This window comes from Chelon labrosus (genome assembly GCF_963514085.1).
Source record: "Chelon labrosus genome assembly, chromosome: 13".
Taxonomy (NCBI): Eukaryota; Metazoa; Chordata; class Actinopteri; order Mugiliformes; family Mugilidae; genus Chelon; species Chelon labrosus.
Genome location: NC_140346.1, coordinates 13,162,522 through 13,190,005, shown reverse-complemented (window position 1 = coordinate 13,190,005; position 27,484 = coordinate 13,162,522). Strand labels below are relative to the sequence as shown.

The 27,484-nt window shown below is 41.1% G+C and overlaps 1 protein-coding gene across 1 annotated transcript in view; it reads left to right on the top strand.

The window, feature by feature from the left end:
* Positions 1 to 13,259: 13,259 nt before the first annotated feature.
* Positions 13,260 to 27,484, top strand: part of bcas3 (BCAS3 microtubule associated cell migration factor) — a 285,342-nt gene continuing 271,117 nt past the window's right edge. Inside the window, 6 exon segments of the mRNA XM_084559322.1 lie at positions 13,260 to 13,371; positions 16,082 to 16,168; positions 16,357 to 16,411; positions 16,910 to 16,985; positions 17,669 to 17,775; positions 25,306 to 25,387. Of these exon segments, the coding sequence (XP_084415448.1) occupies positions 16,098 to 16,168; positions 16,357 to 16,411; positions 16,910 to 16,985; positions 17,669 to 17,775; positions 25,306 to 25,387 (391 nt within the window). The 5' untranslated portion in view covers positions 13,260 to 13,371; positions 16,082 to 16,097.

Here is a 27,484-nt window from a genome sequence, read left to right as displayed (position 1 = left end):
GAGACACACGGAGGCCCTCCTGGGATTGGAGAGAGCCCAGTGGGATGACTTCAGTGTTCCAGCACTTATTCTGATAATACAACAACATACTTCTGATAATGCAAGCCAGATGCCAGAGCTCCAAACGCAGGTGCTCAGTGGGCTAGTGTTAATTGCTGCTAATTGGTGTAGCAACACATCAAGGCATATGTGGTCTGTGTGTATTACAGTGAGAACAGGGGGGGATTATCATGTGTTTCAGTGCAAGGACTATAAGATTATCCACAAGCTCAGTGCTCTGTTACCAGTTCTACTCATTACATATGCAAAAAAATTTGACATTTGTCATGGCAAAGGTAGCTCTGAGCATCTTTTACTTCGTCTTCCTTTTTTGTTTAATGCTTTTAGCTTTATCCTGAGATACTTTACTCTCCACCACAGTCGTAAGAGAAAGAGAGTTTGTCTACGCTTAAAAACACCATCACACCACGCATACTGTAATTACACCAGTGTTTTGGTTCAACCACAAGAGGGCACAGCTTCCTATTTAGCTGTTGGAACATGCTTTCCTGTAAAGAACCTTTTTAGACGTATTACAATATGTCATTGCAGGATTCTTTTTTTCATACGCTGTGGAGCTGCTGTGTCGGGCTGCCTTAGACTGCAGAATAAATTAAGATTGCGGTATTATCTATGAAACTTAAGAGTAAATCAGAAGGTAATTATTACACCCATGAATCACGCACTTACGCAGGACAAAAAAGACAAGACCCAAAGGAGAAATTCACCAGACAGCCAGACCATAAACTTGATCTGTAAACTGAAATGGATGCTGACTATGGACATGAGTCCTTTTGGAAGTAACATCTTCAATATTGTAGACAAGTGCCTGAATTGGCTGCCATTGTTTAATGATAACACATTACAATTGGTTTGCTAAAACCTTGTGCATCTCGACAATACACAGGCGCTTCAGCATTTGCAGGCATTTCTGTATATAAGTAAATAGGTCTTAAGGGATGTTTGAGGAGGTGTGGACTCTAGTAGACCTGTTAAAAAGACAATCATTCTTGCATCGTTTCTTGCCCATACTGAAATGGGACTGCTGCACAGCGGCAGAATAGATGCATCAAAACCTTTTGTTGCTGCTTTGAATCAACAGGAAGAATCTGAAGATAGTCACAGTGTGATACGGAAAGAATCCAATGCTGAGACGCAGAATGGATGGGCAGTGCTCGAGAAATAGATCCAACGACATATGAACTCTTTTCGTTTGATCTTAGTGATAGCCATTGTATTGATGCCTTCCGCGATTATTTCCACTTCCTGCAACCTGCTCCGGCTCTCCTGGCTGTGGGCCCGGGTGCCTGACTGCAGCACATGACTTCTTTAAAGAGCTCGGAGGGGTCTTGGAGACAGAGGGAAGCGAAAGCAACAGAAGAGGAATAGAAGAGGACAGGGTAGAGGAAGAGATAGAGGAGCCGGAGGAGGAGGAGGAGGGGAGCCGGACGAGATGAAAGAAACAGCTGTATACAAATGACAGGCTTCCATACACCACCACCGCCACCGCAACCACCAGCCTCCCCCCCACCCACGGTGATGTTGCCCTGTGCGGTCATCGAACAGCTTCAAAGAGCCAGGCAGGCGAGACGAGGCGAGGCGAGCAGGCCGAATCCTCAAAGAGACAGCCTCCCTCTCCTCCTACTCTAACACTACAGCCTCTGACACACAAGCACAATCTGCCTCGTCCATGCCTCGTACCCCCCTTGCCCCCCCACCGCATGTAAAGAGCCGTGAGAAGGAATGGAAGAGGGGGAGGAGGAGGAGAAGGAGAAGGGGAATGAAGTGACTTTATCACAGCCATATACTCAGTAGAAGTGACAGGCTCTTTTGTGGGAGAGACCAGCACATGCATTTTCTCCTCTTATTTTTCACATTTCACTAATAACGCAGGGAATCTCAAATTTGCATGAGTGTGGCATGTACAGTGTTTGTCCTCTGCTTTCCTCAGCCGATCTGTTTCACACACGGTGTATGCGTAGCTGTGGACCCAAGTGGATATTCGGGTCTGAAGCCATTTGGATGGCTAGCCCTCATCTTTAAACAGGCCTTCACCATCAGTGGCGCACACGCAGCAGCTTTCAATTACCACATTTTCTAAAACAAAAACCACAAACAGTCGGTTTCGAACAGGCGCGGCTTGAACGCCCACAGCACTGTTTGAGGAAATACAGTACACTGTAAGCAGGGTCCTTACAACTAACAGCACGAACACAACAGTTTTCAATTACCGTTTTTCCCTCAAACAGATCCTCAAGCAGCCCATTCTAAATAGGTTTGAACGCATATTACTGGTGGGACACAGCGCAGTGGCTGCAGCGCCTTTAGTCCACATTGCTTTGTCAACAGTTCTTAATTGCCGTTAATTAATTATTGCCCTTAAATAAAGGTGCAATCAGCGCATTCTGTGCAAGCACAGTCTGGACAGTCACTTCAGTGTTTTCAGGGGCTTTACTGCTAATCGCAACGCCTTTACTACTGCTCTCAATTACAGGCGCTGCATGGCTGTCTATGAGATACACAATATACGCCATTTAGCTCTGTTTTGGCAACTAACCTGTCTTGAGAAACGACCAGGAACTTGGGTGTCTAATGCTTCATACTTCAGTGTGTTCACCAGCTAGATGCTTGTTGTTTGGTAATAGCCAGGTAGCTTTGCACCAAAGTTAAAATAAGTCCGATACATATAAGATGAAGTATTCTAGATATTCACCGAACAGGTGCGTGTAACCCCCCTGCCAGCAGCGGCCATCCCAGGCAGGACAACCTGCTACACCACAAAAGTGCTCAGGAACTATTTTGCAAAACATGAAAAATGGGCCAAGGTGTTAAAACTCCAAACTCCATAGATACCAGCCTGATTGAGAATCTGTAGGACACACTGGAACAAGCCACATACCTCAATCCATATAGGTCCCAAAGGCTCCTACTATTCCAAACATCCTGGTGCCAGACACCTCAGTTTCAGTGCCAGTGTCCATCATCCAGTGAGTCACAACTGTTTAGGAAGAACAAGGGAGACTTACACAGTATTGTATGTCTATTGAAATTCATCATCTCACACTACAATGCTCTTTTATATTCAGTTCAAGGCCACCACAAACACAATTTACTCAACTAGTTAGATCATTCAAATATAATTTGTTCCATTCAAACAATATAAATGTACTGTAGTATCTAACCAGATTTGAAAGGATGGAGAAGTTGGGCAGCCTACTCCCTGACATGAGATTTACATACCTTGTTTTGTCCTTGTATATTTTGGAAAATAAAGACAACTAAAACTGTATAAAATGCCATGGAAAAGAAATATTCAATTTGTTTCTGACTCACAATTGCCACAATTTCTCTTTAGTTAGTAGTCTCAAAGACTGTGTGGTGGAGGGAGCTGGCAATGGTGTGCGTGTGACAGACAAGGAAAGAGGATGATGGGTAACAAATGCCAATTTGGCTGTGAAACAAACCAACCTGAATCCATCCCCTTCCCCCTCCCCTTCACCACACCTAACTATCTTGATCAGGAATGACAGAGCTTGGGTGCAGGCCAGGGCCTTTTCAGCGCAGACACATGATGGATATGGACATGCCTTTCCAAAGAAAAACACGGCAAGGTAATCTATGAAAGCCTTGTAGTTTTCTGTCATCTTTTATTCAAGATTTATTTCAGGACATCATACCAGGATCTCATCCTCTTTTTCTTTTTTTTAACCGAACCACCTGAACCTGCACAGTCTGGACGGTGGAGGAGGAGGTGTTTTGATTTCAGGGATGTCATCATCGAGACGACATGCAAGGCTGGATGAGCTCACGCCGCCGCCTTCGAACGCACACACGCTCACGCATGCCGCGCACAAGCATGCACGCACATGAACACCAACCCCTCACTCACTCAGTCCCACCCTTTATTGGCCTGGGCTGGTAAATATGGCCGGGTGTGTGAGAATCTCATTACCACAACACAAAGCAGAATTTCCTCTGAGGATTGGTGTGTGTGAGAGAGAGAGTGAGACAGTGCTTGTGTATGCAAAAGTGAAATAGAGCAAAAGTGTGCATGTGCTGGCATGGCTATCACCAAGTGTATATTTATATATATGTGTGTGGGTGTGTGTGTATATGTGTGTGTGTGTTCGGCAGGCTCAATCAGCAGCAGGCTGATGGGGAAGGAGAGTGAGGCAGCTGGGGCCTCCTGCCCAGGCCTTCAATTTCCCTCCCAGTCCAGCCACTGGAGTGTGTAATTACTATGGGGCCGGCCTGGGGGCTGGCATGGCAGTGCAAACGCACACACACACATACACACACACACCGTCTCTCCGTATCCACCCTACCACAACCACTACCAACCCCCAAGTCACACACCTCCCACTAATAGCACCTCCTCACCACCGCCACCACACATACACACAGTTAAGAAACACGTCAGCCTCCCTCCCCTGGCCTGTAGTTCATCCTAATGCCCTGTGTTGCCCTGGGGTGGCTGAGCATCTATGATCCGCGACTGAGAGAACACTATGAAATCCCTCCCAGCTCTCACTTCACAGACACATTGGAAAGAATCCACTCCTCCATCATGACACAAAGTATAGATTTCATATTAAGTTACTCCATAGTTCTTCTTGTGATCTGCTACCAAGTCAGCTGAGTTCGCAGTCACATGTAAGTGGTGTGTTTATAGATTTCTTTTAAAATATGAATTCAAGACAGTTTGTATGTAAAAGTGACAAATCCAAGTTCATTACTGAAGACCAAAACTGCCTCCTCGATGCAGTTTTCACCTGGCATTAACATATTCTACATTTTAGTGCAGCTGTGAATGCTGAGGAAATAGAAGAGGATGATAATGCATCCGCCACTCTTCATCTAGGTCAGCGTCACTGTGATCACATCTCAGACAGGTGTAAATATTGCAGGACCACATGCCCGTGAAAGAAAAGCAAATCAAATGGTCCAACTCTGACTCTTCTTGCATAAAGCATAAAGTTTTACCTTGCGTCCTCGATGTGCAGTGCACCGTGCTTGTTGACAAGTCTGCCTCTTTCATCTGGTGCATTTGCATAAAAAAGATTCAATCACAGTGCAGACAGAAAGGTTAATAGCAGGTGTAAATGTGCAGAAATGTGGACTGGAAACCATTATCCAGACACTGTATCCACATGCAAATATCTGGCGAAAATGCATGGATAGATGGATGGATGGATGGATGGATGGATGGATGAATGCATGGATAGGTCCTTGTAGTGCTCAACCCGATCATGATTCATGATGTTTGTGGGCTTTGTTGTTGTCTCCTAGGTCTTCCCTGTACTCTGACTCACACTCATCTCTGATACCCATCACCATCACAGAGAACTTCTGGCAGAGTTATAGTGGAAATCTGAGGAGTATCAAGTGAAGCAGAAATGGAGACAGGACAGTCCCTTGTGGTATTTCCGTGTTACTAATCACCACATCAGACTGGGAGCCCCAGCTGCACAAATCTGGGCCTGTCCAATAGACAGTCAGCAGTCCCAAGACGTGATGACATTTAACAGCGTCTCATTCAGAAGAAGATGTTTGTTGGTTGGTTGGTAGTGGCAATGGAGAAAGCAAAAAACCTATCTATAAAGGTGTGTCCTAATCCTCTCCCTTTCTCTCTCTGTTCGCGTCACCCTCCCCATCCCTCTTTTCTGCAGTCCCTCTTCCATCTTTTATTACAGGAACCTGGTGGACAAGGATCCGAAGCTTCCTGAGATGTGCCTTCACCGTGAGTCTCACTCCCTGGGTTCCTCTGCCATCATCTGTCCGCACATTCCACCTGCTTTGAGTCGTTCCTCACACCACTGCCAAGTTGGAAGCTCATTAGAAGAACATTGATCCGAGCAAACTCAGACAACAGGATTTCGGTCTTACGGGTCAATGAGTCAACTCTCCTTGGCTTCTAATAAAGTCAATTAAGTGCAACCTTAAGGATTTACATTTCCATTCCATTCTAGTCGGCCCGGCAGAGGATGCGATGTCACGTTACACGATAAACACTGATCTGTGAGCAGTCACGGCAATCTGATAGTGTGACCATGTACTGAATATACTGATAAAGCACACCTGAGTAATGACTTTTCCATTTTCAAACAGAGCGCATTAGCGACTCTATTGGCTGAACCATCACATCCACTCCATCAAAATTAAACAAAGGCAAACTCTGACCTGACAGTCTGTTAGAACAGCTGGAAACCTTGTATCCCTGTATTTAAGACTGACACATCGTATTGCGTGGTTATATAGGTGCAGCTGCTGGTCGGCCACATTAATTACCTGTGACAGTTTTGATTTTGGCCCTGAAAACAATCCTGCACACAAAAAGCAAAGTGAAGAAGCTTTCTTCAGTAATATCATAAAAGTATTTGGTGAGTGCAGCCTTTGCCTGTTAAGCAGTACCTTTCCTCCTCTGCACAGTTTTTCAATGTACTTGGTTGCACAGCCACTCAGAGAACTTGTCACTGTTGTCATGTGGCTTTAGTCTCTTGCCTCTTCATGTAATCCCAGCCGGACTCCATGATGTTGAGATCAGGATTCAGAGGGGGCCAGGCCATCTGTTGCAGGACTCCTTGATCTTTTTTTTGGCTGAAGATAGCTCTTTTTAGGTGCCTTCTTCGTCGCATCCAGTGATGGAGAAAATTTTAATGTCAAAAATGTTTAAAATATTCACACAGCATTGTATGCACAGTACATTAACTTACAGGATAAAGCAAACTGCTTTAAATGAAGCCAGAAGATGAAGAAATGATGAGTGGTCCTGGCCTCATCAACCTGCCTAGTGTTCATGGTTTATAGTTATCCATTCCCGCTGGAATGTGCACCAATCAGGCATAACATTATGACCACCTTCCTAATATTGTGTAGGTCTCCCTTGTGCCTCCAAAACAGTTGTGACTCATCAGAGAATGGACATGGGCCTTCTGAGGGTGTCCTGTGGTGTCTGGCAACAGAATGTTATTAGTGGGGGCCTTTGGGTCCTATGGGTTGAGTGGAGGGCCCTCTGTGGATCAGGCTTGCTTCAGTGCATCCCACAGATACTTGATGAGTTTGGGATCTAGTGAATTTGGAGGCCAGGTCAACAACTTGTGTTGTTCTTCATATTTTTTTTAGTTGTTCCTAGTTGTTCCAGGCTGCATCCTGTTGGGGATGGCTGCTGTCACCAAGGAGTGTCATTGCTATGGGGTGGGGGTGCCTGGTCTGGTCTAGGTTGGTGGTTCATGTCTAAGTAACATCCACACGAATGCCAGGTCCAAAGGTTTCCCAGCAGAACATTGTATTGACACAAGATGGTCAATGTTATACACTTCTCTTGTCAATGGTCATAATGTTATGCTTGATTTGTGTCTAATTCTCCAGCCTGATAATGATACCTCTTATATTCATACATTATACCAGCTAACTCACCTGTATTACAACTATACTACTGTAAGCCCAACGATTAATATTTTGATAGCTATCTCTGTCCATTATTATTCAGGATCAGTTTTCACGTAACATGCACCGCCTATATCTTGTACTTGTATCATGTTTAGATGGCGCATGTATGCCTTATTCAGATGTATACATGTATAACAGATATCTGTACCCCTATCCTCCTCCTCTCTTCTCTTCTCTCTATTTTTCTGTCTCTTCTCAGCCGGGCTCAAGTAGATGAGTCCCAGCATATGAGCTGGGTTCTGCTCATACGAATGTTTCTTCCTGTTAAAGGGAGTTCTTCCTTGCCACCGTCGCCTCTGTGCTTGCTCTGGGGGTCTCAGGCTCTGGGCTCTATAAACCATCTTAAGACCATTCATATTGTTATTGACACTATATAAATAAAACTGAATGCATTAAATTGAAGAAGTTTACAGCAACATTCCCAACACACTGTGTGATCAAGGATAAACCTCGGTACGTATTGAGCTGATGGTGCAATCAGACAGTAACCCCGTCCATTGTTGTCTTTTTTGCACTTTCAGGATGCCTACAAATTGTATTTACTCATCACATAATAAAAAAAGTTGTTTATATGTTGTTTTTTTCTGCAACTATTTTCTGATGCACATCCAGATTTGAAAAGTGACTGAATAATGAACATACTGTCAACAATATTGTGCAGCCTCTTATTGTGCAGTTGTTTGTCCGCTTGCAAGTGTGACGTTACCTTTTCTAAACCTTGGTAGGATGTGTGCACTTGTTTCAGCAGCCTCAAAACAACAGGCAGATTTGAACACCACTCCTTCAAATAAGCACATTTTAATGGGACACACACTTACAAGGTGTGCCTGACAGTATCTAACAGAGACACCGTGTGTGTGTGTGTGTGAGTGTGTGTCATGTTTTAATGCTCTTCTTGTGTGCATCTTGTATGCGTGCATGCATGCGTGTGTGTGTGTGTATGTTGTCGCCCTTGTCCTCCTCTGCGCAGCGGGAACGCATACACACTCACCGGTGGGCCCTGGGACAGGCAGACAATTAAACAGGTCAGCGTGGGGTAACCTCGGCCGGCCTGCGGGGGGCGGTAGACGCCCAGCTGGAGGTAGCAGGACAGGCGAGAACAGCAACACCTCCGACGGACATGCTCTCTGTTTCACAGGCAGACACCGAGGGACACACACACACACACACGCACACACACACACACATGCATCTAGCCAGCAGGAGAGAAAGATGATTAAGAAGTTACAGAGTGGAGAAGAAGGAGCACTTCTGGACACTGACCTCCACTCTGAACTTCTGAAATTACACAAAGAGAGAGAGAGAGAGTCTTTCACACCTTGGACCAAAGATGTAACAAGAAGAATTACAGGGAACTTAAAGGATTTTCTCTTTTTCTGCTTATTTTTTTCTTCTTTGTTTCATTGGCACACGAAGAAATGCAGAACTGCGGCTTCCTAAAGATGTACATTTTCCATTTACATCAGTTTTAGAGTAATCCATATACATTTATATATATTTATATTTAAATAAGTTGCATTGTGCTCATTATTCTGCCCTTTACTCTCTGTTCTTCTCTAACTTATCATGCTGAATGCTTATTACATTTATCCCCTGCTCCACTGAGAGTGTTTTTTTTTTTTCTCTCTCTCTCTCTCTCTTGCAGAGATGTAGCAACAATTAAGAAAACAGGTGCCTCACAGTGTCTGAACAAACTTCAGCCGCGGCTCGTCTGTGATAAAAGCAGATTAAAGCCTTTCTCTGTGTTTGCGTGGTAACTGATTGCCAAGGCAATGCTATTCTTGTTTGCTATTGCAGGCGAGGCGGAATTACCTCGATTTTGTACAAAATAGTCAATTAAATTAACTGTGAAAGGCTATTTATTTTAACCCGGGGATACATTTTTTTTTCTCTCTCACTCTCTCTCCTCTCGTAGATGTTTTTGTGCGTGTGTGTGTATGTGTGTGTGTTTATGGGGTAGAGGGTGGGGGGCAGGAGAAGAGGCAAAATTGGCAGGAGAACAAAGAGGGAGGATTCAGTGGGAGCTTCAGAGTTGGAGTCATACTGCCATCAGGTGGGCCGAGGAGAACACTGCAGAACCGTGTGTGGATGAAAATGTGCTTCGGTGGAAGATGCAGCAAATGCAGAGGTTGTATTTTCAGTCAGTTACTGCAAAACCTTTCTCCAAATTCTACATCCTAGAATGAGATTTTCATGATAATGTGGTAACTTTCCAGTTTGAAGGCTGTCCAAAATTTGTAGCTCCTGGTCGAATCACACAGCATTTAATCTGGATATGTCATCTGGATTAAAACATCTTGTCACTGGAATAAAGGACTGCCTACCCCTATTTTAGCACGAATACTAACCATCTCTGACATGACACGTGAAATATTAAATGCAGAAATATTTTATGTGAAATAGCCCAAAGTTGTGTTTGTGTCAGACTTCAATGAACATAGTGAGAAGATTGAGGGTTTTCAGACCTTTCACATGTCCTGCACCACACTGCTTCCAGTCCATACTGATGATAAAGATGATAACATGACACATAAGGCGCACGCATCCAAAAACATTTAAGTTTCATTTCAAAAGAAAATGCCCCAAGGTGAAAAGTACTGTGTTGATCTGCCATAACCTCCTGATTTTTTATGTGCATTTTGCAGAAAATATAAAAAATTAAACGAAATAATAATGATGAAATAAAGTTATTTTCATCCTCAGCAGCACCATGGGTACAATTACTCTGCCCTTAAAACTGCCTGTTAAAAATAACTTCATGTAATTTTTCTTATCCGAATAAGATATCCACACACACATCTGATGTTCATATCTAATGTAAATGAGGGATATAAAAACATACAACACAGTGATGTTTGTTAGCACAGCTCAGCAGGCAGGAGATTTATCTTCTAACAGATGCATCTCAACACCAGCTGACATCCAAATGAATACAAATAGACCAAAAAAAAAAAAAGAAAGAAAAAACACAATGCAGCACCAGAAACACAAGGGATCGCGCGCACGCATGCGCACACCGGCGTCCAGTTAAATGAGGCATGTGATACACTGTAGTGGAATGTGTATGACAGTAAGACAGAGAGAATAATTGTGACTGCGAGATAGAGCAAATGATGTGCTGGAGGGGAAGTAAACAATGCCAGTTCCTGTGATAGACTGCAGAACACTTTCCGTCTCATTGACTTTGAATAATTTTTCACATCAAATGAAAAGTAATTACATCACAACGGCTCATGCTGAATGGTTTCCTCCCTCTCCGCCTTTGTGTGTCTGTCTGCGCTCGTATATGTGTGTTCAGCAAGATGGGAATTTATGCTGGTCAGTGATTTAATTAAGTCATTCATGATGTCAAACAAGAGGTGATGCTAGACCTCACCGTCCGGAGGGTAGATCATGTACTGAGAACTAAACTCTGTTCAGACGCCTCATACAAACTGTCAGTGGTGGGGAGTAATCTGCCACAGTTGTTGAGGAAATATATGTAATGAAGTTACAGTTGCTAATCGAAAATGCTGGCAATTACAACAGGGCTGCATACAAACATATTCCTGTCCTTGTGTGGCTTTTTTTCCTGGCTTCTTTTCTGCATATTTTCTACACAATACAACAAAGCCACTGGGACAAATTTGAGCATACCACCATCAATGGCAGGGTTAGGGATGTCTCACAAGGAGCCGTCTCTACACGAAAACAGCTCCACTTGTTTGGCAGAAAAGCATTTTGGGGCATTGTTTGGTGAGCAGTTCTCTTGTTCGAATTTGTATTGTCTCTCCTCTGTCAATCAAATTACCGCTCATTGCTCCAAGCAACTGGGATCTGCAGTGCTTGCAACCAGCAAACCACACCATGGTGGGTGGCCATGTCATCAGGCAAGAATGTCTTTTAGTTCGGGAAAACAAACAGTATTTTCCTTTGGAAAAAAAGGGCTTTAACAATATGATGTTTGGTGAAGGTGAAAATGCTGCCAACAACAAAATACTCAAAGTCGAAGTCAAAGTAAAATAATGTAACTGCAAGTACTGTATGTTTTCAATAGTGTAACTAGAAGCTGGATATACTTTGACTTGTTGAAAACAACCAAGTAGTGAACTGAGCCTTGCAAAAAAGTCATCTCAGAAAACTTCAAAAACTGCTAATTTGCATAAACCTGTAAAGGGTTACAAAGTCATATTCATCCCTCCACATTTAGTTGTACTGGAAATGATTTTGCATGCTGACCTCTCTCCGTTGCATGAAGAACATTCAACATAAGAAGAGCTCTACATATCAACATGAAAACCGCATCCCGAAGCTGAAGAACGGTGGAGGCAGCATCGTGATTTGTGGTTGCTTTGCTGATTCTGGGACTGAACAGCTCGTCATCGTCAAGTTTATCACTTTGTCCTCGAAGGCAATGCCAGCATAGTCGTCCATTTAAAGCTAAGCAGAAGCTGCGCTTGGCAGTGTGACAGTGAGGCTGAACTGAAGCAGCTGTAGCCTACAACTACAAGTAACGCCCATTTAAAGTTCACTGGATTCACTTATTCTTTCTACCAGCACTGTGAATGTCAAATTTGCAGAGAATATGATTGCAAGATGTTACTGTTTTATTTTTCAACATTTTTTATTATGGGGTATGGACCTAAATGAGTTATTGAGATGTTGAGAGTTGATGTCTGATCTATCTATCTATCTATCTATCTATCTATCTATCTATCTATCTATCTATCTATTTTAAGATGCTTTTCTCAAATTAACGGCAGTTCCAGTCTTTTGGTCGACACAACAAGAGTAATAAGAATCAAAATGACAGGATAAAATAGAGAATCCATTGAGAAAGCACAAAGAGGGCATTCTTCTTGGATACAGAGGACTCAGTGACTGTTTCTTAATATTCCTTAAAGGTTGCCCTTTGCTTTCTAGAATTTCTGCTAAGTGATATGGGGTCAATAATGATTGGCTGCATCATGTATGCATGTAAAGACATCATAGACATCTTTCACCTCCAGTAAGTGTAATTTAATGCACACAAGTCCCACGACTACAGTGACTGTGCCATATGTCATCATCTTCTTATACACTGATCAGCCATAACATTATGACCATTGACAGGTGTAGTCAGTAACACTGATAATATTGTTATCATGGCACCAAGTACAAGTACCAAGTACATTAGGAAAATGTTAACATGTTAACTTACAAAACATTTTATGAACAACCTGAAATTTAAGAAAAATAAATGCAATTTTGGCACGTTTATGCTGTTCAGTTCTGGGTCTCAGTGTTGTTATATCCTCTACTCTTACTAAAATAGTGCGGTCCCTAGTGGACAAACTAGGGATGGCAGATAGTTTTAATGAAAATATGCATTTAATGTCCTCAATGTAATTTTGACACTTCATCCCAGTAAATTCATCCCGCGGGTCAGGCTGTACCCTCTGACAGGCCGGTTCTGGCACCCGGACCGCATGTTTGAAACCCTTGATTTAGATGATTGAATAATGATGCCAATTCACAGCGCATTCTCGCGATACCACACGGCAATGGCAGGTCCAGTACTACAACTCCTCGGTGTTCTTCATTCCGTTAAGATATTTTTTTTAATGAGAAGAAAAGCCTCTTCTCACCGCTACAGTAAAAGACACAGGGTTTATATTTTAATGTGTGCATGCCTCGTTTCTAATAGGTGACGCCGTCACTTGTCCCGCCTTTGCTGCCACATGATTGGTTAGACCACAACGTTTCTGTGCATTCATTGGCTGTCAGAGACACAACACAGTTCCGCAAATCTAGCCTGCTTGTGTTTTGACGTTTTTTTTTACTGTTTTGTTTTTTCCCCAAGAGGTATCTTTCGGCCACCACACAAGTGCTTATCCACCGAGACTATCAGCTTTCAACACCACGGTTCGTATCTGTATTTGCTCGAAAACAACGTCCTATTGAAACGCCACGTCGCTTTTACACCACAATACAGTTATATTAGCTAATGCTAGCTAGCTAAGTTAGCTCCTATCTGTCAGTACAACTTTAGCATTAGCTTATAGCGGTATTGTGTTGCCTTGACAGTTGTCACAGTTGTTACGTGTGTGGGTTTGCTGGGTGCCAGTGCTGCTAGCTAGCTTGATACATCTTCAGGATATGTTATGGAGACTAAGATAGCTAAATGTCTCAGCTTGGTTTGCTGAAGAAGCTCATCACTACAAGCATGGGGACTGTTATCTACAAATAGCCCTGTCTCTCCTGCTGTTGACCCTATTGCGTAAGCGTTTGGCTAGTGTGATGATAACGTCTTTAGAGACCATGCATACATTGTTCAGTGGTCTTGTCAGTCCTGGTAGCTGTGGCAGTTCAGTGTTGCTGGAGACGTGTCTGTGCTTCATATAAGCAGAAAGCTGCAGCTGTCTGATTGTATTTACAAATTGTGTTGTCACTTTAGGGATGCTGTTGTTGTGCCAACAGATATTTCAGTATTCTGCCTATTTCATTCTTTCTAAAAGAGGTTGGAAATATATTTTAGGTAAAGAAGGTGTAGCTTTGAACATTCAGTATTTTTTTGCAGGGTTTGTACTGAATGGCAATCATTTGGTATACTTTTCTGCAATACTCCTTAGAAGTTAATCATCATGATGTTATACTGTCCTTTGAAAGCCATATTAACTAATAATATTAATGGTATAGTACTTTTTCTGATTGCCCAAAGACCTCATGTAGAATTAGTATTTAAACATATCTGAGAGGAGCATACCTGGAGCAAGAAAACATCTTGCTGTAGGTGCACACTGATCAGCCACAATATTAAAACCACTGAGAGGAGAAGTAAGTAACACTGTCCATCTGGTGACAATTCAGTTTTATGCTGGGAAACATTTTGGACCTGGCATTCATGTGGATGTTAGTTAGACATGTACCACCCACTTAGACCAGACCAGGCACCCCTACCCCACAGCAATGATTGATGGCAACAGCCATCCAGAGCAGGATGCAGCCTGACACTGACACACACAAACAAACGGTTTAGCAAAAACTCAAGAAACATGAAAAACAGCACAAGATGTTTACCTGGCCTCCAAATTCCCTAGATCCCAAACTTATCAAGTATCTGTGGGATGCACTGGAACAAGCCTGGTCCACAGAGGCCCCTACCCTCAACGCATAGGACCCAAGGGCCCCCACTAACAACATTCTGTTTCCAGACACCACAGGACACCCTCAGAAGGCCCATGTCCATTCTCTGATGAGTCACAACTGTTTTGGAGGCACAAGGGAGACCTACACAATATTAGGAAGGTGGTCACAATGTTATGCCTGATTGGTGTAAATGCACAGAGATGATTCTGTAATTGGAATGAGGTCGTATTGGACGGACGACATGTGGACATGGCCTTGCTCACACTGTTCACATCTCAGCCAGAAGGACATGAACATCTTGTAATACTTTGTTCAGGATGCTTTGCCTAAAGCCTGGCTCTCATGAACATAACCAAAGAATGGGTTTCCACATTTGTAATCATTTGTCAGGACTTTACTGCAGCTGTCTTTACTTGTTGTTGGTTTGTTTGTTTGTGAGCCCTATGATTTTGTGTCCAGTAACTGAAATGCATGCTCAGCTAGGTTGAGAGTAGGTGACTGACTCTGCCAGTGCAGAATATTCCACTCCTGAGTTGCTTTCACTGTACATTTTGGCCCATTGTACATCTGCACTGTGAAGCGCTAACATCATCTTTGCTTCATTTGGTGGTATACTCTGTACACCTCTGTCAAATTATCAATGAACACTAGAGACCCAGTGACTCTGGAAGCTAAAAATGACCTTGCCATCACACTACCTCCACTGTGTTTTACAGATGATGTTGTATGCTTTGGATAATCAGTCTTCTCCTCATTTTTTTCTTACAGTCATTCTGGTACTGTTTGATCTGAGGTTCATGTATCCAAAGAATGCTGTTCCAGAACTTTGTTTCTTTGAATATATAAATGACCTTTGTTCTAGTCTTCTCTTTATGATAGATTGTCTACCTCGATAGTCTACCTTCTGGAGGGTGTAATGCTCAGATGTTGCCATCTTTACTTACACTTTAAAACACATACTTCCTGTCAACAAACACCAGGGTCATAGTTGTTGAAAAACACTAAAGATTTTTCCTGCTCCAAATATATCTATCTATATCTATATATCAATCTATAAATTACTACTTACATTAGTGGTTTATGGACTTCCATAGTCCACCACAATGTTGCACACATTCGGCTTTGATAATTCCATTTAATTCATTAATTGTTTTAGAAGAAACATTTTGTGGTTTCAACTTTTGGGAAACATTTATTTTCTTTGCTTTAGACAATAGTAACATAAAAATCCTTTATTGGGAAGTTTGAATATTTTATTTTCAGCTTTGTGTAAGGTATTATTCAGACTAAACCGAAAACTAAACTTGTTAACATTGCACTTGGTGTGGCTGCATCGTTAAACCTAAACATGTTCTTCACATGGTAACTCCTCAATGAAGAGTTGATTTCATGCTAATCTTTGGATCCTGCATACGTGCAATGTGATTGTCAGTGCAAGTTATTCATCATGGAAAAATGTCCCTTTTTTTTTTTTTTACCTTTTCAGGAAGAACTCCCTCAAAATGGCATCGGACTCTCCGCGCAGGCCGAGTCGCTGTGCTGGAGGGGTGCTGGTGAGAGCGCAGGCTGCTACGTAAGGACAGGAATCTCTACTTCTTACTGTATCAGAAATCTGTGTCATCATGATACTATATGTGCTGTATTTCTGTAGACTTACTTAAAAAACAAGATAAACCTTTTCTGAAGAAACCCTACTTGCAGAGTATTGATATTACAGTGTAATATCTCGCTGGCAATGACATGATCCTTTTGCTCTCGCAGGGAGCAGTCTTACATGGAAAGTGTAGTGACCTTCCTGCAGGATGTGGTCCCCCAGGTAACTTTCCTCTACTTGCACACTGCTGATTTCAGTTTGTAAAGCAGGTTTTGAGTATGTTGTGTGTTCACAATGAATGAGTGGCAAAATTAACTGCAGTCTGAAAAATCAGTAAGCGTTGTACTACAGACGAACCTGCGTGCAGAAAACATTGTGGTGTTGACGAAGCTACAAAAAATTAATATTTAGACAGCCAGTTGTAAAGTAAAGCTCAGTTTACAGTGTCATTTCAACTTGGATGTATGTATGATGTGCATACTGACATCTGTATGTTATTTACTGAGCTACTTACTGATATCTTACTGATTAGTAGGGACTTAGATGAAGAATCACGATGACAGGCGCCATCAAAGGCCCTAGCCTCCTGCCAAAATAGTTTTAATTTATTCCTTCATCCACTACAAAGGCCTTATACTGGACTAATACATTTAATATTGTTCAAGCGAATGGTTTTTGTGTATATTTTGCCATTTATCTTTCTGACTTTTCAAACTACAGGCATACACTGGCGCTCCACCCACTGATGAAAAAGAAAAAATCATTTGGGTTCGATTTGAGAAAGCTGACGTCAACGGTAAGTCTTTGTGGCTCATTAAGGTTTTAGTATTTGTTTCAATGCAGTGCATAAAAATGTGTTTAAAATCATTTGGACAGCTCTATTTTGAAGTTAATTTATTATATGTAGTTGTACATAATTGTGTATGGTAAATATAAAATGACAACGCAGTTAGTTGAGAAAACATTCAGGGTAGGGAGACTGAACAAAAGGTAGGATAAGAAATCATTGATGTATATGTGGTGGTTTATGAAATAAAGATTATAGAAAACACAACTGTCACAAAGCTGAGCAAAATTAACCTAGAAGCAGAAAATGGACTCAAAATGTAAGTGGTGTGAAGAGGTATTTATATCAATCTTGGCAGGTAAAGATAATGAGGCTGAGTAGGACTTGGTGAGTATTGTCTTTTGTCCTTGTGTTTGCCTCTGTGTGCAGAGAGCAATTATCAAATGCAAAAGCTAGAGCTAATATTAGTCACCTGGGGTAGTGAGTTACACCATGAACTGGTGGGTAGTGGATGAAAAAAGGGGTAAATATACCGCAGAGCCTGCTAGGTGGACAAGCTTCAGGTGTGCACTCCAGGTGAACACCAGAGTCGTGACGGAAACATAATAATGTAGAGAGCTTTATGTATGTATTGTTTGAGTTTGGAGCTGGATGGTCAAACTTAAACCCTTATTAAACTTTTTTGTGCACAGATACTTCCCGCAACCCAGAGTTTATCGAGATGCACAGTGGCACGTCTGACCCTCCCCTCTGCCTCATGATTGGCTACACTGACGGCATGCAGATCTGGAACGTATCTGTAAGTCACACAACTGCAACCACTAACATTTTTTTTTTTTACCTGGTGCTTTTGTGCCGTAAGTTCGGTAAACACAATAAATTCATATAAACAGGTGTGGTGAAAGAAATCAAATATCTTCTGCTGGTTTTTCCGTGGGTCTCTTGTGCGGCCCTGATGGACCCTTCAAAAATCAATATGTAAAAAATAAGTAAAGAATTTATCAGAATGAAATAGTCGGTCAGCGTTACCAAGCATTAGCTGATGGACAAAAAGTATTTTTCCTAACTGTGTTGACAGACCGCCTTTACAGCTGATTGTGTGATTGGATGATGTAAACTGTGCGTTGTTACAGGGTTCAAAAGTCCCATTCGGGTCAAATCATTTTCTGACCTTGGACCTATGAGGACATGTCCACTTAGAGACGAACAATGAAGAAGCAGTAAAGAAATGTAGCCATTGTATATGTTCCGTTTATCAATCACACCACCTTTACAAACAGATAAACAGGTCACCTAAAACACATATTATGGTCTACAACATTCAGTCTATAGTTTTTGGGAAAGGTCTTATACAAATATACTTACTGTAGCACTAACTTTTCATTTTCTTCTTTAACTGTGTTACCCATTTTATATGAAACGTGCAGTAGTCAAAAGAGACTTAAAAATTAACTCAAATGAAATACAACAATACAGATTTAAGACGTTAGATAGACTTCAGTGTACAATAGTGTACTTGTGTGTTAGCGGTATTTAAAAGACCTTTGCATTGTATCTGCTACGGCTATCACCATGCGTTAATGATTAACGTTGGCGCTCACAGGGATGACTTCATTTTTAGACAAACTTCACTTGTAGAGCACTTTACAGATGAATGACAAACTCATATACAACATAAACATGATTTGAAACACAAAAATAAACCATAAATTCTTAAAACCTAGTTGAAAAAAATTCTAAGAGATAGTAGTAAAGTAAAGTAAAGCTAGCCAAAATACAGTTGTGAGCTATTTCAGAATACATTGAAATATGTTCATTTGGAAATCCTGGAGCCCGACAACTAACTTGCTGACTAACATCGATGTCTGGTTTGTTAAATTCAAACTTGGTTCAATCTCATCTCTATATTACAGTACAACTCATTGTCCACTAGGTGTCAGCATCGACCACGTTATCGGTGATATTTTATTCAGTCAGGAGCCTCTCAAGGCTGCGACACAAGTTCCAGGTTCCCGCTGACCATGTTTACCATTGCATCTAAATAAAATGTGAGAAGCCAGAAAGAAACATTAGTTCAAGTACACACAACAAACCGGATGCAGTGACAAGTGAGTGGGAGCAGTGGAGTAGGGGTTGGAGAAGCAGCTGTGATGACTGGGATGTCACTGGTTTGATACCCTCTACGTCCAAGGGTTAGGTGCCCTTAAAAGCCCCAGGCGCCTAGCACGGCTGCCCACTTCTCCAAGTGTGCTCACTTAGTTAAAGGCAGAGATCAAATTGATTGTGTGTGTGTGTCCATTACCATCAGTTGTACCAAATGGCTGCTGTGGAAGTCTCTATACAGGTGTGACTGTAGCACTCCAAAAATGTCATATTCTGAGTATGTTTAGGGTCTTGTATGCATAAAATTAAATCCAAGAGTTGTAGTTGTAGACAAGAACAGCCATGTAGCACAATATCACCACAATACAGGGAACATGAGATTTTATTGTTAACTCCTTTTTAGTGTTATCTTACACTGTAGTGTAGTGTAAGGTAAATAATTACTTTATAGAGCACATACGAACTATCAACCATAGAGTTACAGTGATGAAGTAATATAAATAATTATTTTTCATAAGTATTTGAAGTTGTTGCAGGGCTGTTGCGTTTACAGGTAGTCTATTTAAATTAGTGGCTGCTCCTTGTAAACACAAAGTAAAGTTCATTTATGCTCTGGTACACGTCGCATGCCGTCCTTGCAGTTCTAGCACGCCGGCGATGTGACGTAATAAGCCGCCACAAGATGGAGACCGTTAAGTAAGCTGGGATATAATGAGAAGGATGATCTCTGCTGTTCATCTGTCAGATGGGAATCACAGATTAAAACATGCATTCATGTAAAACTAAAGGTGGAGCTCGGTACGTGTGTGTGGAACATGTGCGCTCTGTTTGGTTATTGTTTTTAAGTGCATTTTTAGATTTATTTGTTCTGACGACTGGGCCAATAAACATCAGCCCCCTACAAAGGAGAACGGTCAAGTTATTTTGTGTAAAAACTTTGTTAAATTCAGACTTGGAAAATCATTAGAAGATTTTGTCGGCCCTGTAACTTTACAAATTATCCACAACGCTGCGGAGGCTTCGCTCACCAAGTATCGCCTTTCATGTAGAGGCTGTCACTGAAACACGCAAACTTCACATACATCCTGTGAGATCTAAACACCCCAAAGTCCTTAATCAGTCTCTTTATAAACATCCACAGGCCTCGCGTAGAAGGGCACGCTCTTACTTTACCAGTGATCACACACATCGGCCACTGTGATGTGGCAACTCCTGTGCAGCGAGCAGATTTTCTGTTGCAGTCATTATGAAGCAGCACACGATTACAGCTGTTTTAGCCACATTACACACACCCAGCAAAAATATACTGTCGACCTTTCTGTTTCAGCTGACGCCAATTGTGTTTCACTCAGCACCGTCCAGCGTGTTGTCTCGCGCTGTCCTTTCCTCATTGTTTTTCTTTCCGTTTTCAAAGTTTACGGGATGTTCCTGGGTTGTGTTTTTTCGCAGGGTTTTAAGTAAGCACTGAAGGTGCCTCGGTCTCTGGCTCTCGAGTGGCTGTGAAGTGTTTGTGACAGTTGCTAAGCCAACACCCTCTGTAATAGCCCGGCAGATTAGGAACATACACGTGTACACACGCGCGTTCACACGCTCGTGAGATGGGGACTGTGACTGGTTGTATGGATGCTGACAGAGGTGTTTAGGCGATGTAGATTACCGTCGCCTCGCGCCGGAGAGGTGTCGTCCACCGCAGCCTGATAAGAGACAGGCGGTCATGGACTAATTGTGTGTCCACATACGTGTTGAGATGAAATGCTTGGAGAAAGATGTCTGCACCAGGTGTCGGTGAATGTGTTGGGAACCGAGAGCAGTATTACAACATCGTTCTGTCTTACGTTTGAGAAATATTTATGTAATTTATATAAGTGTTGGGAGTTGCTGTAATCCACACACTGAAGTACGAGGAAGGGAACTGACTAAGTTAAAAGCTAGCAATGCATACGAGTTTCTGTTCCCTTCTAAAACAGGTCTTTGATTGTTCTTTTAACATATTGTAACAAAACCTGTGTATAAGTTTTAATTTTGACAGAATGTAGTGTTAAGTAGGCATTATGATTTGTGCTGTGGAAGCTAGTGTCAGCTAGGAAGTTTGTATATATTCCTCCTTCAAAGGGGGGTTAGATGATTTTTTTTTTATACTGGACAGTGTTAACTATTAAACTCTGAGTAAACTCTTAGGACAGGAGACATAACAAGATGATATAAGTAATGTGTTTAATATTTTGATTGGTGATTCATCACTGTGCTCTCATGGTGCCTTGTTAGCATCTTCAGTCTCATAATCTTCCCAGATTTTCACTGGTTAGTGCTGGTGTTTTATAGCGTAGTCACTAGTGCATCTGTTTCTATGGTGCCATTGCACAATGCCATAGGAATATTTTTAATCATACATAGACAGGCTTGATGCCATAAATGGACTTATCTACATATCTACATGACCCTGACCTCATCCCCTTACAAATACCTACATTTTTGCCATGAGCACAGTGGCCATTCCTTCTTTATTTAATTTCGAACTATTTTGTCTTTGAGGTCCTGAATTTAGAATTAAGCTTTTTGAAAAGCCCATAAACAGTATATATTCGGTGTATTATATAGATATGCAAATAGCCAAAATAGTTATTAGAGAATTACAGGTGTACTGTTTAACCTTCAGTCACTCTACGTAGCTATCTTTCTGCAAGTAGGTTCCCATCACACACATGCACATGCGTGGGCACACAATCTCGGTAACAGTGTCGCTAAATTTCACTCGTTCACAGATGATGCTAACATGCAGATATGCAGCTATGCGCTAACAAATACAGGGAGGAAGACTCCAAGTAAACATGGGTGTAAACAATGCTTGCTTTAAAAGTGTTGCGAGTGTTTTATGAGGAGGGAAATGCACTCGGCATGTTTGTTAGAGCTCAAGAATGCACACAGTGTGTTTTAGTGAGTAACACTGAATGTAAGCATAACTTTAGTTTGTTTACACTAGAAGTCCTCAGGGTACCTTTAATTTTTCTGCTGTGAAAAGTATTGTCTGACTTTTTTTTTTTAGGGTTTTGTAACCAGTAAGTAATAAAAAGTGTCTTATACTCCTGATACACTGCTGCTGTTTCTATAAGTACTGTAAGTATCATCAACAGTATAACCGTCACCATAACTGTGATTGAGTTCAATTCAGCTTAAATTAAAAAAAAAAGACAAAAAAATCTATTTGTTTTTCAGCGCAACAAGTAATGCTGCACCACTCTTATCATTTTAATGCTGCATGTTATGGAAGGCCATGAGCAAACACCTGTTACTGTCCGATCCCCGAAGCACCTGCTCTCTCCAAACCTCCAATATGTCCAGCACTGTGTTAGTGAGCGTATCCACTTGTGAATATGGCCCAGATATCTGTTCACAGCTTACGGCATTACATTTGAGAGATTAAAACAGAAGAGCAGACACTGCGACTTCACGAAAACATCCCGAGCCACAAATGAAATGAATATAATGAATCGCTGCATGCACGGAAAACAACTTTGAAAAAAGCAATTTGGCATATTACATACGCCGAGCCACTAATGTAATGCTGGGAATGTTGTTGATGGCAGCGGATGTCACACAGAGCCATGTAAGGCGAGGATGAGCAGACGGGTAATGCACAATAACCCAGCGCATTAACCTCCGGCCCTCCCCTCTTCTCATTTTAATCCAGCAAATTCCATTATTCTCCCTCGCAGGTCCATTTGCCTGTATAGGAATCCTGCCCTGCTGCCAACCTCCTTTTATTCCTGCTATCAGTGTTCCTATAACCTGCTTCTGTCTCCAGTGTTAATCTGCCACCGCTGGGCCTCAAGCACTTTGAATAAAATAAAATAAAAAAAAAAATGCTCCAAATCCGCCACTTTGAAAAAGCTACTAATTGCACAAAAGAGCGATCATCCCCTCAGATGGGTTTAACAGATTAAAGCACTAGTTAAGTGATAATGCAGGCTTCACTGTAATTTAACGCATAAAAGAAAAAGTGGGGCATTCTGCACTTAGAACAATGTGCCACTACACACGGCAGACACTGCCAAGAGCCACGCAGGCCATTGACCTAATATACTGGCATCACACGCTGTATGAGTGCATGAAGCAGAAACCAGACTGGGCAAACACACACACACACACACACACACACACACACACACACACAAAGGCATCCATTAAAGTGGTTGTATTCCCTCTGTAATAAAGACCAGAAATGCAACAAACTTTCTAATCTCCTGTGATAGGACAACCTTTAGTGCTTATCTGTTAATGGGCTGTCACGTTTGTGCAAATGTGTCGGAATGCACTTGTTTGATTAGTGAAACCAATGATGAACAGAATAATTGAAAAGAAAAAAAAAAGACCCAGTCCTTTGATTGTACATCGACAACAAAACAGTCAAACATTTGAACAAGCAGCTACTGGTAATGCGATATTTTTTTCTCTACTAGGGCTGTCAAAGTTAAATTATTTCAACCTTGTCAGTTCTTTAATACACATCGGCCTCGGCCCAATTCATAGTTTGCGAAATCAGGAAGTAATCGAAGCAGCTGTTAAGCTGTGGACAGTAAGGTTGTAGTAAATAATTTCACACTGTGGAGGTCAGTAAGATGTCCTGTGACACTGAAAATGACATAAAATCCCCAAAGAAGCAGAAGAAATAAGTGAGCAGGGAGAAATGGATAAAGATATGGATTTTTTGAAGGGCAAGTTCAGTTTTAAAACCAGATGCAATGTTTACTGTCAATGTGAATTTAGTTATCAGCTGGGCAGGGAGATAAAAGATGAGAGTAATACAGACTAATGAATGGAAAAAAAAATAATAAAAAATCCCAGATACATTTAAAAACAAAGCATGATTAATTTGCAATAATGCTCATTAACTATAGAAATCATGCGATTAATCGCGATTAAATATTTTAATCTATTGGTAGCCCTAATATAAACATAAAAAATGGCTACTCTACATGTTGATTTGTTTAGGCATTGCACTAAAGTATTTTCAGGACAATGAAATGGTGATTAACACTGATTATTGAAAATTCAATTCAATTTTCAATTCAATTTTATTTATATAGTGTCAATAACAATACAAATCGTCTCAAGACGCTTAACAAAACTTGGCCTGAAACCCCCAGAGCAAGCCTGAAGGCGAAAACTGTGCTTAGTCAGAGTTTTAGTCTTGTTTACTCATTCTTGGATCAGGTACTTTCAGATTAAAATGATTCATTTTGGCCTGTTTCATTATTTATTCATGTAGATGTTGTATTGGCACTAGCATCAAAGCACTGTGAACAAAACCAGCTCTAAACACATCCTTGAATTTAGACCGTGGCCAGATGACAGCAAAGAGATTGTTGAATGGTTAAAGAGAATTTTGAGGTGTTTAAAAAGAACCCAAAACATATTTTATAGCATCTCACCCTCTAATATTTAGTCTGTAGATAAGGTAATGGTTAATTATTTCAAACATGCAGGTATCATCATTATACTTTTCTTTTCATAGAGTCAGAAACAGAAGCTTACGTCTGGGATTTTTGGGTTGGTTGGAAACACTGGTCAGGGTGTTTCTTATGGTTACAGTCAGACTGAGGCACAGTCATCACAGGCTACTGCCCGCTTGGCATTAGCCCGTATCCCTAACCTTTTCCTAGTTGGCTCTGTCATAGTAAGTGGAGTCAACTTGTTTGTATTGCAGTGCCACTGGGCCTATTATTCTGTGCTTAGCAGATTCTACTTTGTGGTTTGCCTGGAACTTCAACTACCAGACTGCCATGTTGATGTTCCCCCACTCCCCCTCCCTTCCTCACCTTGTCACTTTCTATTGCAAACTAGTTTCATACAGATAAAACAATTTTTTTTTTTTACAATGCGAACAAAGAATCTTTTGCAACTGTAATTTTCCAAGGCATATGCTGCCATAGTTATTTAATACTTTGTACAGAAAAAAAATAAACATTTTTCCCGAGGAGTAATTAACAAAAGTTGATGTTTCTGGACACAAACTCTATGCTGACATCAGATGACATCGAAGCTGTGAGCATATCCACTTGTTAAAGCAGCTTCTAGCTCAGAGGTGGACAGCTTCCCTGTAATTCCTAATGGCTCAACATGTGTTTTAACTTTATTATTGATCTGTAATATAGAATGCAATAAGTTTTTTTAATGGAGCTGATTTGGGATCTTTAATGTTATCGTTAACTCTGATCCTTTCTTTCAGTTGGCTGGGGAAGCCCAAGAGCTGTTCTCAGTGCGTCATGGTCCTGTGCGAACCGCTCGAATTCTGCCAGCCCCTCATATCAGTGAGTACCACATCATGGATCATTAAAACACACACTTCAGGCAAGGTTTTGATTATGGTTATCTTTAAATTGCAATAATAATATTGTTGTGCTCTCACTAGAGACTGGTAGTGTACTGTAAAGGCGAACCTGACCAGTGCATCTCTGATTTTATTTGCTTAGAGTAAGAGAGGATTTGAACAATGGGCTTATTTCACTGCCACAGAATGTCACCAAATTCATTTAAGGGCCACACCTTAGCATCTGTTTGAAATTCATCTGTATCGAGAACAGCATCCATACCAGACCCATACCATGATCTATACAGAAGCTCAGCTGTTTTCATCTTGCCTTGTCAAATGGACTGCCACCCTGAAACGCCCCTTCAGCTTTTTTAACATTAGATCTATCTACAAATTTTTTTATATATCATTCTAAAAAGTCTGTGAATGGTTAACTTAATTTCAACATCCAAAGTCAACACTTACAATTAAATTACAATTTTGCACGGCATATCCTAATGCAGTATTGGGTTGTGGCCATTTTAAATGGTGCTATATCATTAAAATTAAAGAGTCCTCCTTCCTGCCTCATCCTGATGTTGAAGTCAAACTACGATTACTGTTGGCTTCCTCTCAGTCAGTAGTGGCAAGCCTCTGAAGCCTCTTTGATGCCAAAGCTCTGCTGGAAAACTCTGTGTTCTTCCACTATTCTGTTAGTGGTCTCTCCCACTCTTCTAAGTCTGAAGAGTCTGTCCCTGTGGACTTGAATGCTACGCGTAGACGTTTGTTAAATGGGAACTGAGAGCCCATCTTTTACCTGGATTTGTACCAGAATCATACTTTAAGATCTATTTAGACCTCTGCCTTGTCTGTCATGAATGCAAAAGGGTTTTATTGTAGCTGTCATTTTGTTGTAGCTATGGAGGAAGACTTAAAGTATTTGTAAAAGTATACTATTTGTATCACCGGCTTCGTGCTTACATTATATAGTGACATCAGGCAACAGTATGCTTGTGCATACAATTCAGTCTGACGGGAAATTATAGAACAGGTAAAAAAAACAATTTCACTTATTTTAATGTTGTCTTCATGCTAGCATCTGTGTACATAATAAATAAAAAACAATATATTGAAAGTATGTACAGTTACCCTACACCGTATAGAACAAAAGATGTGGAGGTAAATAACACCTCTTTTAAATTCTGGTAGACATCTTCAAGCTACCAGATGTTTAGCTGTATTCAGATGTAAACTTGATAATGTCTTATTTGTCAAATAATACAAATTAACAGTGAAGAACTAAAAGAAAATTAGATATTGATGTCAGTTGTGTTGAATGGCAAATACAGAGATTATTCCTTTTATTTACTATTCTAGACAAGATACTGAAATGGTGGAAGAGCGCTGCCTTCCATTCGGGGCCCACTAAACTATAAACTGTGAGCCAGTCTCACATTCTGCAGCAATAGATGATTATTATAGACCCATGCTTTGTTAAGAATGAGCATGGCGGTGAATTGACACCCTGTCGCATCCATGAGAGTGAGGGACTCGACACTGAGAGTTCATACTCGAGGCAAATAGCCTCAGAAGTGATCCGTACGTTATTCTTTCCAGCATTTTATTTGGGTGGCAGTACTCAGATAAAAATAGCCCTGCAATCGTCAATAAAATATATTGTCCCATACCTAGCAGTTAGTTTTAGAAATCTCTTTTTTAATGAAGAATTCACCTGAATTTGTGTGAAGTGACATTATAACCGTTTCGTATTAATTCATGTAAACAACAACTTTCATTCATTTACTTTTATTTAAATCTAACAAACAGTGAAACAGTCTCAGTGATGACATATAAGTGTTTCACTGGTTCCACTGTCTTTGCAAGGACACTGGAAAGTTGAATGCAGAATGAATACCAGTATTCATATCCTCAAAGCCATAGTGCAATGGTTTAGTTGTTCCACTGATTAGACCCTTTCCAGACATGACGTTTAAATTTTGTCTCTGCAGGTGTCAATCAGTGCTGTGAAAGCTGGTTTGTGGCTTTTTTTTTGCTTTCTTCTTCTTTTTTTTTTTTTTTTTTGCTTTTTTTCAGTGAGAAAATCGCCCTTTTTGTT